The 19,215-nt window shown below is 39.4% G+C and overlaps 1 protein-coding gene across 1 annotated transcript in view; it reads right to left on the minus strand.

Moving 5' to 3' along the window:
* Positions 1-12,665: 12,665 nt before the first annotated feature.
* Positions 12,666-19,215, minus strand: part of CDC73 (cell division cycle 73) — a 103,410-nt gene continuing 96,860 nt past the window's right edge. Inside the window, exons 15-17 of the mRNA XM_027899248.1 lie at positions 18,612-18,712; positions 15,354-15,495; positions 12,666-14,125 (exon numbers count right to left, since the gene is read on the minus strand). Of these exons, the coding sequence (XP_027755049.1) occupies positions 14,089-14,125; positions 15,354-15,495; positions 18,612-18,712 (280 nt within the window). The 3' untranslated portion in view covers positions 12,666-14,088. The remainder of the gene's footprint in view (positions 14,126-15,353; positions 15,496-18,611; positions 18,713-19,215) is intronic.

Raw genomic sequence — 19,215 nt, forward strand, 5'->3', positions numbered from 1 at the left:
TTCAGTAAGAGACGAATCTGGAGCTGTCTGCATCGCATAAAGAACTACCAATATTGCCATATGCATATTCTAAAGATTTGGTTCTGAAAGCTGCCTGTAACTTCTGAAGGAAACACTGCTTTTGGTCTCCTAACTGAAGTACAATAGCACCAACTGCTGCTGTCTCAACCAGTGACTGCGAGATCTTATTACTATAAAAGCAGGAACTACTTCCCAGCACAAAAGCTCATTCACCTCATGAATCAGCTGCAACCCATCTTGGGCCTGAGCTGCCAACGAAGCTCTTTGATCTCTGTTCAGCTGCAAACCTCCCCTGATCTGAGTAATAAGACAGAAACCACACTGGGGAGGGGGAGACCCAGATAAAACATCTTCCCAGTTATAAAACAAGAGCAGAAAACATCTCCCCCAGAAAAGTCACCGAGGAAGTATTTCCTTCGTGCAATTAGATATTATTAAAGAACTCCTCTGCCGTCCTCCAGCTTTGAAATGGCCTTTCCAGATGCTCTGTATCTCCACCACGTTTCTGTGCCTGTCCTGCCTCCTTTGACATGTGCAAGGCAGAGATGCAGGGAGGAACCCCAAGCAGGCTTCAGGGGGAACAAAAAAAGAGCTGCTGGAGCCGAGTGCTTTTAACAGCTGCATTTATCAAATGCTTTGAAGGGTTTGACTTGCACTCCTTTCTTGAAGTCTCTAACAGATTATTTGGGAAAGGAGGAAATTTTTACAGAGAAAAAACCATTCCATTCTTATGCTCTATTCTTATTTGTAGAAATCTTCCTTCACACATGATGTCATTGCATCAATAAAATAGAGCAGATTGCATGGGCATATTCTTTAATAATTTGGAGATAAAAGTAATGGAGCAATTATAAGGTGACATACACCTGTAAAGAACCCTGATACTCAATACTAATAGCTGATAATACTCAACGTTGGTAAGAGCTTAAACGTTATTCATAATTTCTGGTTGCCTCTGAAGTACAGCACACGAGGACCTTATCACTTCACAAAATCTTTCTTCTGGTCAGAGGTAATTGGCAGTTTTGGAAGCGTGATTATGTCCTCTAATCTGTGCTACAATTTGATAATTGCAGATTGGTTTCTTTTCTGCATTAGGAGAACTACGGAATTCCAGAGCACTGAAACTCTCAAATGCTGCTTTTGAACAATTAGAAATATGTAACAAAATACTTGTGCAAAGCTCAGGGAGGAAATTTTAAACTATTATATATGAAGGCATCAGATTGTTAATAAATGCAAATATAGTGATGACATCTGCTAGTACCATTTGGAAAGACAACACACCTGATTTTCACCTCTAACACTTCTAACTTTAAAAACTAAGCAAACCATGGTCAGGTGCCAGCTGTAACCCACAGGCTAATGCCTGGAATCAAAACCAGTGTCCCAAGATAAAGGGCTCTTTAGCTGATAATGTGCTCTGGAAAGCCAAATAATGGCCCTTCCATCTGCAGTGTATGTCTGTACACCTTATGCCACCTTCCCACACAGGAATGCATTTCATTTTGCTTCACTGCATTTCCCTATCGAGATTGTCTTAATCAAGTGAGCAAACTGACCTGGTTCAACATCTTTCAGGGGCAAGACATTTTCAACAACTGTTATTTTTAGCATGTGGAAACCTGCTCCACTAAATTTCCTTCCAGCATTGTCCAAATAAACCCTCCTGATTATGCAAATGGTTCATATGTTCTGCTTTTTCCTTTTCTGAGCTACTTCGATAGCAAATGACATTCTTGTGACAGTTAGAGCAGATTGTATTTTCTGCTACAGTAAGGCAAATCTCTCAATCTCTCTGGTACAGTAAAGCAAACCATTCTAAATATGATTGCTTTTTAAGGCTAGAAGAGGCTACGATGATCACCCAGCTTCCCACAGAATAAATCAGAGGACTTCATCCTGTAATTCCTGTCTCTAACTCATCTCTAAAACTCATTATTCCCTGTGCATCTCGAAGAGTCTTCTTTAGGCAACTTTCTTTTGACTTTAAGCAACAGTTTACATATCAATTTTTGCACTGTAAGCAAGAATCCTACAACCTCTTATTCATCAGACAGAGCACGTTGTAAGCAAGAGTTGAAGGACTGCCCCAACAGCATTAAAAAAGTTCTTTATACCTTAACAGCAGCAAAAAGCCTCCTGAAAGCCTTGAGTTTACCCTGACTAGTTCCTTTAATGGTAGGAAAGGGAATGCTTCTCAGGAGGTTCATGGCCTCGCCTGAGTTCTGATGGAATGTGCCACAAAGACAAGAGGAGGTTCTATTTGGCAGCCGTGCTGCAGGCTGGCACAATCTGCTGTGTGCTTCAAATCTGCTGTGTGACATGGCCACAACTTGGGACTAATCAACCAGGAACACAGCAGTTGTCTAAAATAGCTATTTCTGTAAGAGAAAGCCTTCCTGACCCCACCTCGTATGAAGAACTGTGTATCAAAGACATTATCTGTGGAAAAGGCAGCAAATTAATTTTTTTTTTTTTGAGTAATCTGGAAAACCAGAGGGATACCAAAGCACAAAAACAACCCCATGAAGATATTTCATCAGAAGAGATTAAAATACCTTGCTAGAGGTGATAGTGATGGGGAAAGAAACATTAAGAAAAGTGCAATAGCAAGGTAAGCAAATAAGCGACCAGTGGTTAAAATGAAGGCCCAGCAAGTACAGTCAGACCAAGTTCCCTCAAAAGACAGCCCTGGTAGAGCTATCTTTACTATCAACCTTCTCGGGAATTGTGAAAAAGGGTGAAAAACAGATGCTTCCTGAAATTGGTAAGCTGATAGGTAACAGAGCTCTATTAAATTTCGCTTGGCATACAACGGAGAAATTTGAACTTGCTAAACTTAATTAATCCAGAACATTCAGTACTCAGTTCCACTAATGAGAAAGCTGGAAACCTGCTTCACTGAGTGAGGTAAATGCATCTCAGGGGTCTTTTTACTGTTAGTGAAAAGAACCTTTACTGATGAGGAGCAATAACATTGAGAAAAAAATTGATTCTGTGAGACAAACCACAGTGAGGCCAGATCAATGAAACTTCAAAAAACTCTGAGATTCGGGAGCAGAAAATAAGATCTCAGAAGGCTCATAAGATACATAAAACTACCCGGACAACAGAATTTTGCCCTATGTCTCACCCTAACCATCAAAGCCACTTTTGGTCCTGCCTCAGTCAATATTCTCCATGTGAGGGGAAGAAGGAACATACCCTAAATTAAACTATGAAGATAACAGGCAGAGGCTACTGACTACCAGGCCTCAGGTCTAAAAAAATCAGATTACCCTGTTACCCTGCCAGAGACAGAGAGAAGCTTCCCAGAATAACTTGAAACAGGAAAAAAACACATTTTAAACTGACTTAATTCATTCACCACTGGTCAGAGGGTCAAGGAAGGAAACTAATAGGCAGACAGGTTGTTTTGATAATGGCAGGGAAAAAATATAGCTAACACTTGAAGGAAAGGCAGTAATAAATACATTTTTCCACAAGAAAACCCCAAACAAAACCGAAATAACCAGAGCAAAACCAAAAACAAACAAAAACAACAAAAGCCCACAAAACCACAAAACAGAAACAACAACAAACAAACAAAAACCCAAACAAACAAACAAAAAAAAACCACACACAAAAAACACCAACCAAACCACTGTTACGGGTACAGGCTTTTATGTAAGGTACATTACAAAAAATAACTTTACCCATCTGGATCTGAAAAAGATACAAAGCCTGCCTTGTGCTTTTCTGCATAAGCTGAGATAGGTGCGAATTAAGCAATGCTGCTAATTGGGAGGGGAAACAATCAGCAAATAAACCTGACTGTTAATATTTACATGGGAAAATCATCCTGGCCATTATTAGAAGATTGCTCAGAACAACATTTAAACACCACCATCTTCTGCTCATTATAAACCGACTGATTAAACTGAGGAGACGACCAAAACCTACCTCTTGGCTCTGCCTGCCAGTGCCGCCCACTCCCCGGCCAGGTACCTCACCCTCACGGAGCATGGAGGGCAAAAACAACCTTTCTCTTGTTAAAAACGCTGGGGGGACTTGCAGGGTCAGTGGGTTGTGAAAGGGGGGGGGACTTGCAGGGTCAGTGGGTTGTGAAAGGGGGGACGAGCCAGGGCTGGGCTGCAGCCCCTGGGGAAGGGTCATGAGGTGCAGGGGTGGGGAGAGGCCCCTGAGGGGTGTGGGAGGGTCCTGAGGCACCTGAGGCAGGCGGGTCCTGAGGCACCTGTGCCAGGCCTTTCCCACTCTATGGGCATGGAAGCCCCTGGCACAGTAAGGACCATCAGCCCGTGACTGACTTTAGATACTTTCATCTAAAGGCAGGTATTTGACTGACGGGGTCAGTCAAATCTTGAACGGCGGATGGTGCGTGTGTAGATAAAGGGACGATCAGGGGCCTTGCGACACCGTGAGGTAGCAAGGAGACAACCCAGGAGATTTGTGGGCTCGTGGAAAAGTCCAGGTCCTTGGAGAACCCCCCAGGTCCAACCTCCTCTTAAAACCAGGGCCACAGACCAGGTCACCCAGAGCCCATTAAGCCAAATCTGGTGTATTTCCAGTGAGGAAAGAAGCTTCTACCACTTTGTGGGCGACCAGTTCCTGTGCTGAATTGCTCTAATGAAGACTTTTTTTTCCTTTTCTTCAGTCCAGACAGAGATGCCCCTGAAGAAGCTTGTCCCTGTTGCCTCTTGTTCTGTCACCATGCATCCCTGTGAAGAAAGAACCAGTCCCTTCTTCAGCCTTTAGATACTGGAAAACACAGTAGGATCTCCCCTGAGCTTTTAAAAAAAAAAGATTTAATTTCTCTTCTAGTGATGAAATAAAAACCACTGAAATCAGATGGAGAGTCAACACAGGAGAAACATACTCCATAAACAAACAAAAACAAACAAACCCAAACAAATTGCATTTTTTCCGGAGAAAAAACTAACACAAAACATACGTGTGCCCCTGAAAAGTAAAAACAAAGTAATCTGTTTACACTGAACCATCTACATATACAACCTCCATTTTAAAAATAGTTTTATACAACACAGAAGTTCCCAAAAGGATTAAGTTAGCAGGGCTTACATTAGCTTCAAGGAAACCCTCCAAAACTCAAGATGAAGGCTATTAGGTTAGTAATAGGAGTAGTTTTTGGCAAAAAAACTACCTTTTCACTTACCCTGACGACTTAAGATCCTTCCAGAATTAACAGCAGCAAGAAACTAAGTTTCCTGGATTTTTTTTTTCAGAAATGTGTGTTGCTTATTTGTGACCATTTTATGCAGAATCCAGAGTAACCTCAAGGGGTGCACCTACACCTACACTAGTGCTGCAGTTTGGATGAAGAACATGTTCCCACAGAAAACCTGAATGTTCTCTGCTTAGTTTGCTTGCACTCTCTGTTACACACCATGTAGACTTTCCACATCTAATTTAAGATAAACTTACTTTAATACTGGAAATACTTGATCTAGAATCATTAATTTGCTTTCCCCTTGCTCTTTTTCAAGCATAATAGTCAAAAAGACATCTGTGGAAAATTACAGGAAAATCATATTAGCTCTGCATGACACAAATAATTATATTAGAGTTTGCACTTTACCCTGTACATTCAGTAAATCAGGTATATCATTCTGTTGAAGGATGCACATTTTACAACAAATAATTGGAGTTAAAAGGGGTGTAACAGGAAGGTAGAAATTAATAGCACAGAATTTCTTTGTAAAGGGCACAAGGCATGCCATTTAGAAGTGTAAGTCAACAGCAATCATTCATACTCTGCAGCAGACAGAATTTTTGCCTTGCAGGCACATATGATATGATGTTTGGACTTACTACCTTCACATGAAAGCAAAGAAGCTATCAAACACCAGTGTCATTGGGCAAAAGCAATGAATTTCCACAAAATGTAAGGATTCCAAGTAATCCATCTCAAAATGAGTGCTTTACAATATCATTTATATCAACCATGCTACGGCATTGCTGATGCAAAAAGAATGCAGCCCCATTCAGGCAGCTGCTTTCCAACACAGATGTGGGCCTACAGCTTTTTCCTAACTTCAAAATATTTGATTAAATTTTTTACACTGTTATCAATTTCCAATAGCAGAAAAGCTGCTGTCTTTTGCAGTTATTAGCTACAAACTCAGCTAATGTAAGGGCCATGCCAATTTACCTCATGACCTAAATTAGGTTTTGCAGGGTCAGCTAGCTTACCCAGGGAGAAAGATGCCATAATTAGCTGAGTCAGGAGACTACTTCATTAAGATTGTTTAAGTTGCACATTCTAATAAAGGAAACGACACAATGGAAAAAAAAAAAGGTATCTTTTTTTTTTTTTTTTAGCACGTAAATCTGAACCTAAAAGTTCCCATATAGACTTTTTCTGGCAGATTATAGAGAATCTACTTATCACTTCATCTAACCTCCAGAGCATAACACCACAGCAAAATAATAAATGATAAATCACGATTGCCTGTGGGCACTGTAGAAATACAACTCCTTTGATGGTCCTGAACCTCCTCACCTTATCATCACTTTATGACACAGCAGAACCCCCGTTTCTCTGTCCTGATGCTGAAAGCTTCAAGGTTATTGCTGGTTTTTAAGGAGTCTTTCAGTCTGCAGACAGTGCCATACACTGCATTGCTAAGTGTGGTATGGAACATTAAGAGCTGCATTAAAGAAAAAGAGGCATTTATTGTTGCATTTCAGATATAAACTTCATCTCATGTTTTATTACTGAAGAAAAATTTTTAACGTGGATATGACACGGCCAATGACTGTTTACAAGGTTACCCATACAGTTCTGGTCAGCTGAGTTATTTCTGCAGGAATGGAAAGCAGGCAGGTACTGCAATATGATGCAAAGAGGGGAGACTGAGAGCAGAACAATGGACAGGGGGTGAGAAAACCTGGTTATGGGGCTGAGGAAGTGTGGGAAAATGATGACTTCTTCAGCATTTGGGTTGCTGTGCCCTCTAAATGCCACTACTAAGGAATGACCATAATCCACTTATCTTGCCATTTTCCAGTTACACAACTCTTCCCAGATGCACTACCATCTGCACTGGACATAATTCCTGTTTCAAAAGATACTGTTTATTTAAAGGAGCTAAAAATTAGAAAATATTTACACCCATCCCCTCCCCTGATCTGACTGATGACACATCTGAAGGTATTAATCCCAAAAATAACAGTACAAATCACGATTCCACAGGAGAAACATTAAAAAAATATGTTGTACAAAGAATTGTTGGGCCTGTGATGGCAAATCTATCACCCTTTTGACTTGCAGACTGCAACAAATGAGAACGTTTTGAGGACACCTTGTGCGACATTTCAGGATCATCTAATACAAAATGGGTAAACCCCTGATATATTCCATGCATTCCAAAGATTTCTGGCAGATTTTATTCTCCTGAAGCTCTCAAAGGCTATTTATTGCTTTTGGGAATGGCTAGAGAACATATCCGCCTTCAGTCTGCACCAGTGTAAAAATAAGCCTCCTGAGAGGCAAATGACTAAATGCAGAGTCCTCTTTACCCACAACTTCTCATGTAACTTAGTTACTGTATTGATTACTGTCTCACATTGTATGGTCAACTGTCAAGTGGGTTCTGAAAAGGCTTTCAACATATGGAGAACTCCACACTTTAATTCTGATACATTACAAAAGTAATAGTGTAAAAAAAAGACAATGTGACTCAGGATGGATGCACAGTTCTCAGAGGAACAGTAATCTGAATGTATATGCATATAAACACAAAATCAACTGTAATTCTGTACTTAATTTTGTACTTACGTGATCAAACAGCTGCCTTGATATCTGGGAGAAAGAAAAGGCTGGATGAACAGACCAACAGGTCAAAGCCAGACAAAACAAGACTAGAAGTGAAAAATCACTCAAATTCAAGAGGGATTTTACACCAAGTGAGTTTGTGGATCACTCAATCTGATAAAGGTAAAACAAGATTATTGGGAACACAATTTATGGTGTTAATCCACTGAACACAGAATAAATTTGTTCTATACAGACTTCACAACGAGTAGTTGGAAATGCTCTTCAGTGTAGTAATTTCAGTTCAGTAAGCTTGTCCATGTGTAGGTTTGTTGTGGGGGGTTGTTTGTTTTGGTTTTGTTGCTGTTTATTTGTTTGTTTGGGGTTGCGTAGGGTTTTTTTGATGGGGTTTTTCCTCATCTTTAATCCCATTATTCCCTTTTTAGCAACTTTTCAGCAACCAGACTAATTGCTTCCACTGTGCATAAAAACAAATGCTCTGTCATACAAGTTTTATGACAGAATAAAAAGATGTCCTCTCTCCAGTGGAACTTGCAGCCTAAGTTTCACACAAGATGCAACAAGTGAATTTAAACAAAGTCAGGTCAATGAGTGCCTGAAAACCCCTACCCTACAAAGTGCAGTACAAAGATAGGAGAGCCTGAAAAAATTCCATCTTCCACTCTAACACCAGTGTTCTGCACAGATCCTCAGCAGTCATGCTTCCCCTAAGAACGGCTAAATAATTCCATTCCCTGCATTTGGGTTTGAGATGTCCCACTGCACACAAAGAAGCAGCAGGCAAGGTGCTGTTCAGCAACACTGACTTCCTGTGACCTTCTGAACTTTTTAAATTTGCATGCTACAAACAAATACCGATAATTCACAGCCCTGGAAAACAATCAGATCCACAGTTTGTGCTCTTGGATTAGTATCAGTTGCTGTGGTCTCCTCACAATTCTTACTAAACGGTTAACAGCTCTGGAAAACAAAATTTTTTTTATTTTCTCCACTGCTCTCATAATTTTCTAAATTTGGTATGTCTCTCAAAATCAGTAACAAAGAAAACTAGTGCTGTGCTCCTCGAATCATCTGCCAGCTGTGAACAAAGCTGTCAGGTAATTAAGTGTTTAAATTTCACCCAGTCTCAGGTTAAGAACGACTCAACTCAGATCTTGGGATAATCGTTCTGCACCTCATACTTACCTGTGATAACAGGGAGAATTCTACAGTTAGAGGTCCCTGGAGAATAACCAGAGACATACTAGTAATTAAGGAAATACTAACAACAAATATACCTTCAGTACTTTTATGTTCAAGACCTCAAAGCTTCATTACAACAGGTCAATATTAAACTAGAATAAAGTATGATGTAGCATTGACTGGGTCACAATTGCATTTTTTTTTAAGTTTGTAATCAACTCCAAGACTTAACAGGGAGAAACTTGAGCTTCTTGTGCTTCCACTGCACTGTCTGTGCACTGATGGGGCAGAGGATTAATCCATAGCTGTGTGCCTACCTAGAAACATTGTGGGTTAGGGAACAGTCCCAGACTGGGAGAAACAAGTCAGGCAAGAGGGTAAGGGGTTGGATGGGTCTCTGGAGAGGACTTCAAGAGGGCAGGATCAAGTGAAAAATTAGAAACCGCAGCTAAAGATTTACCTCTGACAGTTTTCAGTGATGCATGCAGGAACCTCGTGAAGCAAGTAAACAGTTTTTCTGAATATGAAATATACCAAAGGAATTTACAGATGCAAATAAAAACCATAAACCAAGATATTTCTAACAGGTTTATGTACCACCTCCTATCTTTCATTTTACATGTGAACTCGCCTCTGCAATAAAGTTTAAAACATTTGAGATTGTTCTTTGCATTCCATTCTTATTAAAAAATTTAAAAACTTTTGTTTAAAGAAAAATTATCACAGTAAATCAGTCTGGATTGGGCCTGCCACAATGTACCACCTATGAACGGATTTTGCTGGATTAAATCTCATTATTCTCAGACCTACCCTCAGTGATACCATCACCACTGAGAATGATGATCTACAGCAAAGTCAACGAAAGCTGAGCCATCGCTGTATATTCTGAGTTGGAAGGGACACACAGGGATCATGCAGTGTTATCCTCTGGATCACAGTTCCATTAAGAAACCATTTTTATTCTCACTAAGTGCCCGAGCTCTACTTAAACAACATCACACTCAGTGATCTGTTTTCTGTCACTGCCTCAGAATCCTCATATCATGTAAACAGTCTCGGCGTAAAACCAAACCAAAGATGGAAAACTGCACAAGTGTGACTGAAGTCTGGAACTGTTCAGAAGGGAAAGCACAACTACCCCTATCTTCACCAAATCAGTGGAGTTACAAACGAGCTACTCAGACCGTGACATTAGGAGATTTCGAGTTTGTGGCACATTTTTCCACAGATTAGCTGAACTGTAACCTACTTGGCCAGCAGTTTCTTCAGGCAGGGGTTTTAATTTTTCATGAACACATTGCTCTAATAAAGTACTTGGCATTAGTTATGGCCTTAGAATTAAAATGCATTCATGACATTAAATTTTAAAACCACTAAGCCATTAATTTTGATCAGCTTTCCTTTTTTTTTTTTTTGTATCGTGTTTGCAAGAATTAGCAACTAAGTGCATATTTCACCAGCAAAAGAATAAAAGCTGTACTAATAAAACTTACTTTCGCACGTCTGCCAACTGCAGAGCCAATGAAAGCCAAAACCGAATTTGCTGTTCCAGTAAAGGCTGATCTGTCAAATATAACGTAATAGTTTAACTTATGATCAAGGGCAACTTAGTACACAATTAGCAATCTACATTTTTGTTCTGTATTCAGAAATTAAGAGGTTTACAGCATTGCACAACAGTTCCATAAATTGTCTAGCTCAAGCACTGACTTTAGTACCTATTTGTGAAACCATCTTCCTTTCAAAATTTCCAGGTAATAGCTAAATAGCTGAGCTTCCTCAGCTGAGGATGCTGATCTGCAATTTCTTCAGGTATGCAAGTCCCTGCAGTTGCCCTACTTTACCTTATAAAAAAATTCCCCTCTTGTCTGCTTTGTTCAGGCTAACATTCAAAAGCTCAGATAGTGTAAATCACAGGTGTTTTAGTTTTTAATATAAAATCATTACTTCAGATACATCTGCTGGCCCCACTAACCTTGTTACTAAAAGAAATAATCACCTGCTGACAGTTTGGGAGCCCAACAGCAGACTTCAAACCAAGTTTTCAGCTTGTTTTATCTCTTTTCATCTCATTCATCCTACACTCATGCAACAGTGTAGTCGTATGACACTTAAGATGTTTAACAGAAACAGCCAATTTGATACCCAATTCCCAAGGTAGCATCATCCTACTACTCAATAAACTACAGTCAGTGCAGTTACAGTTATACATTTTAATTGAGTACAATTTACACACTTTATACACCTCTAAGTAGTGCATCCAATTTGCTCAGCCATAAGAATGCAGCTCACTAAAACAGATGTCTGATCCTCCAGCTTCCCCAGCTCTTAGTACCCGTTTTCTTTATTACTCTACATTAACTCGTAGATAAATTAAGCATAACATAAGTGCCTAAAATTCCAGCTGTGTTGCAAAACGCTGCTGTAAGGCTAAATTTCTAAGTCCAAGTAGTTTCATAATCTATGTGCAGTTATTTATGAAGGCAGCAGGAATGCTTTTTCTGACAGCCTAATTAAACTTCCAATAATGTCAGCAGGAATCTGATTGCAAAATGGCTCATTTTATAAACATCACTGCTTTTATGACTGACAAAAATATACACGATCAGGTGCCGACTCCTTCACAAATACATCTTTTATAACTCGCGTCGCAAACTGCTTGAAGTACAAAATTCTGAGATGTTAAAGGTCCAAGCCCAACCCATAAAAACCAGCACAGTTCATACGAGGATTTCCTGGATGTTGTTGCTCTTCTGGCAGTTTCACACCCCTGTAACGTCACTGATTTCAGAGGCATTACACCCAATATACACACAAATTTACATCCAAATCAAGCATCACCTGTATGGCTCCATGTTTTCAATGCATGTGCAATCCCAGATCCAATACTGGATCTGGGATTGCACATGCATTGAAAACACGAGTGAAATACAGGACAAAGGTAACTGAACCTTGCAGGCCCACCCTGTGGCCTGTATGTCCCAGTGCAAGTGAGCAAACATTTCTTCAGAATTTGCTTTTCAAGTTTGCTGCCCACTGCAGAAGTCTCCTGAAAACTGCACAGGCCATGATGCACTGACTAAGTTCAAAAAAAAATTACATTTCTAATCGGAAATGTTCAAGTTAAAAACTGCAGACATGATATCCCACTATTCAATGAAGTAACGAACCATAAACTGAACCACTTCCTAATGGTAGCAACTGCTGTGTTGGTGGCCATTACAGCTTTGCTAGTTATAGTACAGATTAAAACCAAGAACTCAAATGTTTTAGTCCACTCCAGCATGACAATGATACATTTATAAGCTTAAATATAGGGAAAATACAGTAACTCCCCACACAAATAGCAGACGTTCTGGTAGTTGTTTAGTGCCTCCTCTTCTCAGTCACTATGCAGAAACCATTAAAAAATCCAGTGTCAGCTGCTTCTGATCTTGGGAGTCACTGGGGTTGTTGTCTGGCAGTTCTGAGTTCTCAAATTTCCATCAAGACCATTTAAAATACAGCAGATCAGCAGCATAGAAGGGGTGGAAACATACAATTAAAAGTCAGACCTCACAGTCCTCGTAAATATAAGGCATAGTTTTAAAAACCTCTTAAGGAGATGTGCCTTTGGGTTTGATTAAAAACGAAAGTAACATCAAATAAAAGCAAAACTAAAATGGAATAGGTAGAACAGTTTATTTTTGTCAAACCTTAAATGTAAAGTATATTAAAAAAACATGGTTTGGAATTTCAAGAACAGGAATATAAACATGTATTTTCTAGCCCAGAAAAAAAATCATGCAGGCGTTACAGTATTTGATCATTCTCTACATTCACTGGTATGCAACATCAACCTAATGTTATTAATAGATACAGAGATGCTGTAAATTGGTACAAAAACCAGGGTCTTCTGGCCTCACACTGTAGATGAAGCAAACCTGTTCTTTGGTAACTGGAGAAGGTTCATTTTCCATTCCAATGCAGGACTGTTACGAGGCCAAATCAGCCACTCAGCTCAGAAAATTACAACTCCTGTAGACAGTCTGGGCTACTTTCATCACAAGAAAATCGTATTAGAGGTGGTATTAGAGGTGTAAATGCAAAGAAGTTAAAATTATTCATTCCTTGTGGTGGCTTTTTCAGGGGAAAAAAAAATCCAAACTCTCTCCTCCTCTATTCATTGTTTAATCTAGGTAACATTTAGACTCATATGGAAAGGTATTTGCTAGATGGGAATGTACACATGCATACTTTCAGTTTAAATAAAGAGATGTGTGTGGAGAATGGTAATTTAAAGTTAACATGACTCGAAGGTACTCCTATAATAAAGTTTAAAGATTTAGTAAACCGGGACATTACAAATCCAAAAAAAGCGCTTCTAGATTTTTTCATCTTCCCTTTTTTTCAACAAAGACTGACAGAATATACATATACAGTTGACATTTCGATTTATCCAAAACAACTTCCACTTTGCTCAGTTTGCAAGTCCTACTGACTAAAGGGTAGCATTCATTCACAACAAAATTATTTTCAGTAAGTGAAACGATAAGCAAAGAAAACCCAAAACTAAGCTCAGAAGCGAAGTGGTTCAGGAAGCCTGGGAACACCTACATGTGTGTCAGTGTGCCTGTGGTTTTTATTTTTGTTTTGTACATTATATATCGAGACACACGCACACATAAATATACACAGCCCGTGCGCACACGCGCACACACACACACCTTTGGGACCTGCAGTGGAGACCGTCCTACCTTCTACTAAGGAACCAAACACATTATATATATTTAAAAATGTGGCTAATTTAACAAAACAAGAGAAGGAACTGCTGCTATCAAAATATACAATTTGGATTGCAGACTAGAAGGCTAACAACATTAAAAAAATAGTTTTAAGCAAAACCCCTTTGCTTCTGAATAACAACAGGTATCAACCTGCCATAGCATGAATCATCCAAACAAGATTTTATAAAAAGTTTAAACTGTGACCCTTCCTCATTTGTAAAGTTCTTGACATATCCTATAGTGCGAGCTGTGGTCTCCAAACCGGAGCCCCTTCCATTTTTCTCAATCCATACTTCAGGAAACAAATGGCAGCTGAAGGATTCAGAATCTCAAGTGAGATTTGTGCTTTACCATATACCTGAAAAAAATTATCAGAACACAATATTACTACCCTGGTGGCATTTATAGGAGTTTTACTCTCAGGAATAAAACGCACAGACGTTGTTAAAACAGAATTCTTACAGAATTAGAAAGTTGCCAAAGAGATGCAATGTCTTAGGCACCATATAGCTCTGTATTATGCACAGTATTTTCCCCACTAAATGACAGTCAGCTAAAACCTTGCCTTGAAGAAAATTCACATTTTCCAAGTAATCAGATGACTTCTAACATTGGAAGCCTGTTCTTAAAGATAACTAGTTCATTCTGGGAGTTCACCTGTATTGTTTATCTGAGACCTTTAAATAGGAAGCCCTGGAAGGTTTGACGATTGGAATTATTTTGACAACTCCCACAGCATTTTTCTTTTTCACTTCATCATTCAAGCTGTGCACTTAACGTAAAAAGATTAAACATTCATGAAATGCATGGGTTTCTCCCCTTCCTCGATATTGCTTCAACTGCTTCACCATAATAAAGTTTCTTCTACAGCATGAAAAAGGTATTGCAGTGAAATTCTGATTCAGGAGGGTCCTGAGCCACAGAGAAGCAGGGTCAGAAGCAAAGCAGCTCTTCCCAGAGCTGCTGCTGTTCCCCCACCCCTCACTTCCCACAGAAGGCAGGGCTAAATACGCAGAAGGCCCCTAATACACAGAAGAAAAACCAGCCCAGAACTTATTACATGTCATGTGTTCTTTGAGTTGTTGTTCTACCCAGTGCTGTGGACTTGGAGGCATCAGGGTAAGACAAGGCTTTGTGGCTCTTCATCTTAAGGTAGTTTGTCACCTTGTCTAGACTGTCACCTCGAGAGGTGGAGAAAGAGGAGGAGAGCTTGTAAGCTCAGAGCTGTAGTCTGTGGGGAAGGCTGCGGGAACAAAAGGAAATTCTAGAGCACCGAGACTGTCCTCCAGTCCTTGCCTTCTGCCTGAAGGGACGTGGGGAACCACGGCATTAATTGATGATTAATGGTAGCTGCCCTTGTTTAAATACATGTGTATTACACTTTGGAGATTGTTATTTACAGCCTGTAAACATATATCATGATGTTCTATTACGTTAATCAGGGAAAATCCAAACAAGCAACATCTTCAAGCTAAAACACTGTTTGGGTGTCTAAGTGGTATAAAATTCCCCTGATGCCAGAACTTCAAAGTCTCTCCAAACATCCTAAAAGCATGAGCATCAAGGCTTTTCACCAGCAAACATACCTGTCCAAAGTTTCCCAGAAGCGTAGAAATACTGGCCTGTCCAAGTGTCTTTTGTGGTAGCTGAGTTCTAACACTGTCACGTCCCACTTTTGTACATTTGGATCCAGACGCACTTCGTCATATTTGAGATGAAAAGCTTTAACTACAGGAAAAAGGAAAGCATTTAGTGTACAAGCATGAAGACTTTCACAGTGGTTTGTTATTAGTCAAAGAAAATTCCCACCACATCACTCTTTTTTTCAGAATGAAGCCTGAGAGCAAAATTAATAAGCCCATAACCCACGGAAGTCAACTAGTTCCTAAATGGCACTGAGCTAAATATAATGGTCGGTGGCTCTCCTGCTATTAGAGGTTTAAGTGAAAGGGCAGCCCCTATTTTTAGATGCACAGATTCCAGGAGAAAGGCAGAAACCCTTTGCCAAGTCAAGTGCATTTTCTTTGAGAAAATCTTCTGACTGTCAAAGAATTAAAAATAATTTTAAAAGGCTTTTGTGAGACCACTGAGAAGGAAGCCTGGCTACTTCCTGAAGGTCTGAGTAGATGATTGATAGCAGAATGTCAGGGTAACCCCCAAAGGCTACGTGAACCATTCTGAGAAATTTAGTAACTGCCAATTTTCCCTGATGTAGTACTCAGCTAAAAATGGTCAAATATTAACTGTTGTTTTTCTCTTGGGAACCATTGTCATATGTGAATTATGTAAAGCCCAAGCATTTAAAAAGTTAGCACTAAAAGCAAAGTATCTAAATCTTGTACAATTCCTGTCTGGTAACCAATTTGATGTTTTGACTAGTATTGGAAGAGTAAAACAGAAGCATTTGACCAGGCTTGTCAAAACTAGTTATTTTTAATGCCATGGTTGTATCGTTTTCTAATACCACTCTTAATTTTGTCCTCCACAGAATCCACCTACAGTTTCAGCTAAATGGCTAAACCAGATAAAAATAATTTAAAAAATCAGTTCTTTTTTCCAGATCTATCTAGGCATTTCCTAGAAGATTGTTATGTCAAATCAGCTTTTTTCTTTTCCAGCTGACAAACTAAAGAAATTTTCATCTCACTTGTACCTCTGCCAGATACATTTCCAAGCTTTGTGAATGGAAACCAAGAATAAATATACATTATCTTTGCTATACAACATTTCATGTACTCAAATAGCTCCAGAGAAATCAAACAAAGATACACTGGGGCCATGCATTTAGAGAAAACACCTGACTGAGCCTCTGCATTAAGGTTAAATGTTATTGAGCAGACAACAATCCACTTCTGAATCTGAAACAAATCACTATTAAAGCACACTGATGTGCTCCTGGAGTAAGAACTTTAAAATGGTATTCAAAATTAAGTATTTGTGTGTTCAAGTGACATCATTCAGAATTTCATCCCAAACATCTACTTGCAGTTATAAAATGAAGCTTATTTACTACGTGAACATTAAATACTCAGACTACCTGTAAAGAAAACTAAGGAGAACAATTTTAGAGACTCAGTTAATGAAATGCTATGTGACACAGCAATTGAACAAATAAAACCAGTTGGACAGGCTCTGATCCATACAAATTTTATTGAGGAATTCTTTATGGTAAGCTACCTGCTTGTTTTCTAACATGACAGTGATAAGCTTTGAGTATTTGTTAGTCAGAAGAAACACAGATATTGAAGAAGAAATGCAAACTGCAGATGAAACAATGAATGGTTGCAAATCCCAGAAACGACATACATGAAGACTATTAAGCACGATAAAAACAGCAAAGCAACACCTTCAGGAAAAATTAAACATGTACAACTGGACTGACATTGTCTGGGCTCCCTTCATTTACCTGTTCTCATTTGAGGGGTAAGTCACCAGGAAAAGTCAGAGATGGTCTTTATCAGGAATATATTTTTAAAATACCTTGCTTTGAAGCAACATAATGCATTTCTAAAATTAAAATTTCAATGTATGTGTTGAGCAAGACCAGATATACTTTCACTTGAAAAGCTTAACAATTTGTGCACCTTCAGATTGAACCGTGCAGGCTGTGAATGTGAACTTCTGGTATAGCAAAGACCAGAAATGTCAATACATGTCAGCATGCGACTGCTAGTTAGACCTTAAATATTTCACTGTATTTCTCTTGGTTTTGCTTTTCACAATTCCTGTTTTATCTGTATCTTTACTTTATCGTGTTGTTTTCTTCTTTTATTAGTCTCTTTTGTCAAGTTCTCTCCTGTGGTGTACTTTTGTTTTTACACTGACTTTCAGGCTCTTTCACTCTTCCTTCTCAGACTCATTCTATTTTCCTGTTCACAGACCCATCCTTAGCCTTTCTGCCCAACTGTTGGGTTTTTCCCTTGCTGCTTGGCAAACAATCCAGACTCTGCTTCACATACCAAATAGGTGCACACATAAAACCTGATAAAACTCGTTTCCTCATCACACTGACAGGAAGATGACACACTGAACTAAGGCGGGTTTTGGTTTGTTGGGTTTGTTTTTTCTTTTGTGTGTGTGCGCTGGTTTGTTGTGCGTTGTGGGGGTTTTTTTGGCTTTTTTTTTTAAATCTGTGGCTCAGAAACCACTGGACACTAACAAAAGGTCTGTTTTCTAAGGCAGTTCCACACTGAAGCAACAGAGAAGAGCAACTGGCAGTTTCCTTAGATATTATCGTCCACCTCACTGTCAGAGGAGTGAAGTGTGCAGGGAAGTGCACTTTGCCTCAAAGCACACCACGTATGCTTGTGAGAACTCCGAAATTCAACTGTTCAGATCTATACAGGGCTAACATCTGGCTCACTTGAAACTTTAAACTTGAGCTTTTTAAAACTTTAAAGCTTTTATCAGATACCAGATCATATTTTTAATGCCTTCTTAGTGGAATACTAGGTGGTTAATCCTCTGTTCAAAGTGGCAATGCAATGTGAAGACAGCCTGCAAATCTGTTATCTGCTGATCGTTAGAATATGCGTTGTCTGTTCACCTTTTATTTTAGAAGCTTGGAAAGTAAATTTGTACACTAGCTCTTCCTGACTCTTAAAGATGACAGCTCTGAGAAGATTTCTGTGAGCTTCCACAGGTCAGAACAAAAGAACTGCAGAGGGCACATTAATATTCGGTGTCTGTGAGCAGACCAAAGCCACTGCCTGCCCAACCAGCCCCATCCAACAGCACTCGGGAAGCACTTTGCCATAAGCATAAGAAACTTTGCCCTCAAGAAACCCCAAGCCCAATAAAAAAAAAAATAACCAAGACATCTAAACCCAACATAAACGCCTTACTTTTTGCAAAGATATCGACAGGAGATCCGTCAGGCAGGAGCCAAGGCCAGCCTTTGAACTGCCAAGCAGGACCCTGTACAAACACGGCCACCACGCGATCCCTGCGAACACAAAAGGCACCGACACGGTGATGGCCTCCAACATTGCAGTGACATGCTTTCCTACACAGGCACTGTGCCTTGGCATGGCTTCTTATTTTAGGAACAGCAGCATAGCATATTTAGCAAGCACACCTCCAGCACAACAACCGCTTTTCCTTTGTTAAGCAAAACCAAAAGTAAAATTCATGTGGTTACTCTGGACTTTCAGCTCTGTTCAGTTTTGCAGCTCAGTTTCTCATGTTACCATCATAAGAAGTCAAACAGTGTTTATTTGTGGTCATTATGACTTTGTTTTTAAAAACTGGTCCAACGTTTTTAAATAAAATCTTCTGTGAAGAGCACTGTAAACTGAGGTGTGTCCATTTAAAAGCCTTTATTCTGAATTCTGCCCATTCCTAGTTAAAATTACTGCCAAGTGCATCATCTTTTGTAAGAGTAAAAAATATGGTCTTTCTGTTGAATGTTTACATCATCCAACCACGGTTCCTATCCCCACAACAAAT

Source organism: Empidonax traillii, unplaced genomic scaffold, assembly GCF_003031625.1.
Source record: "Empidonax traillii isolate 1590-97213 ecotype Southwest subspecies unplaced genomic scaffold, ASM303162v1 scaffold652:size654491, whole genome shotgun sequence".
NCBI classification, from domain to species: domain Eukaryota; kingdom Metazoa; phylum Chordata; class Aves; order Passeriformes; family Tyrannidae; genus Empidonax; species Empidonax traillii.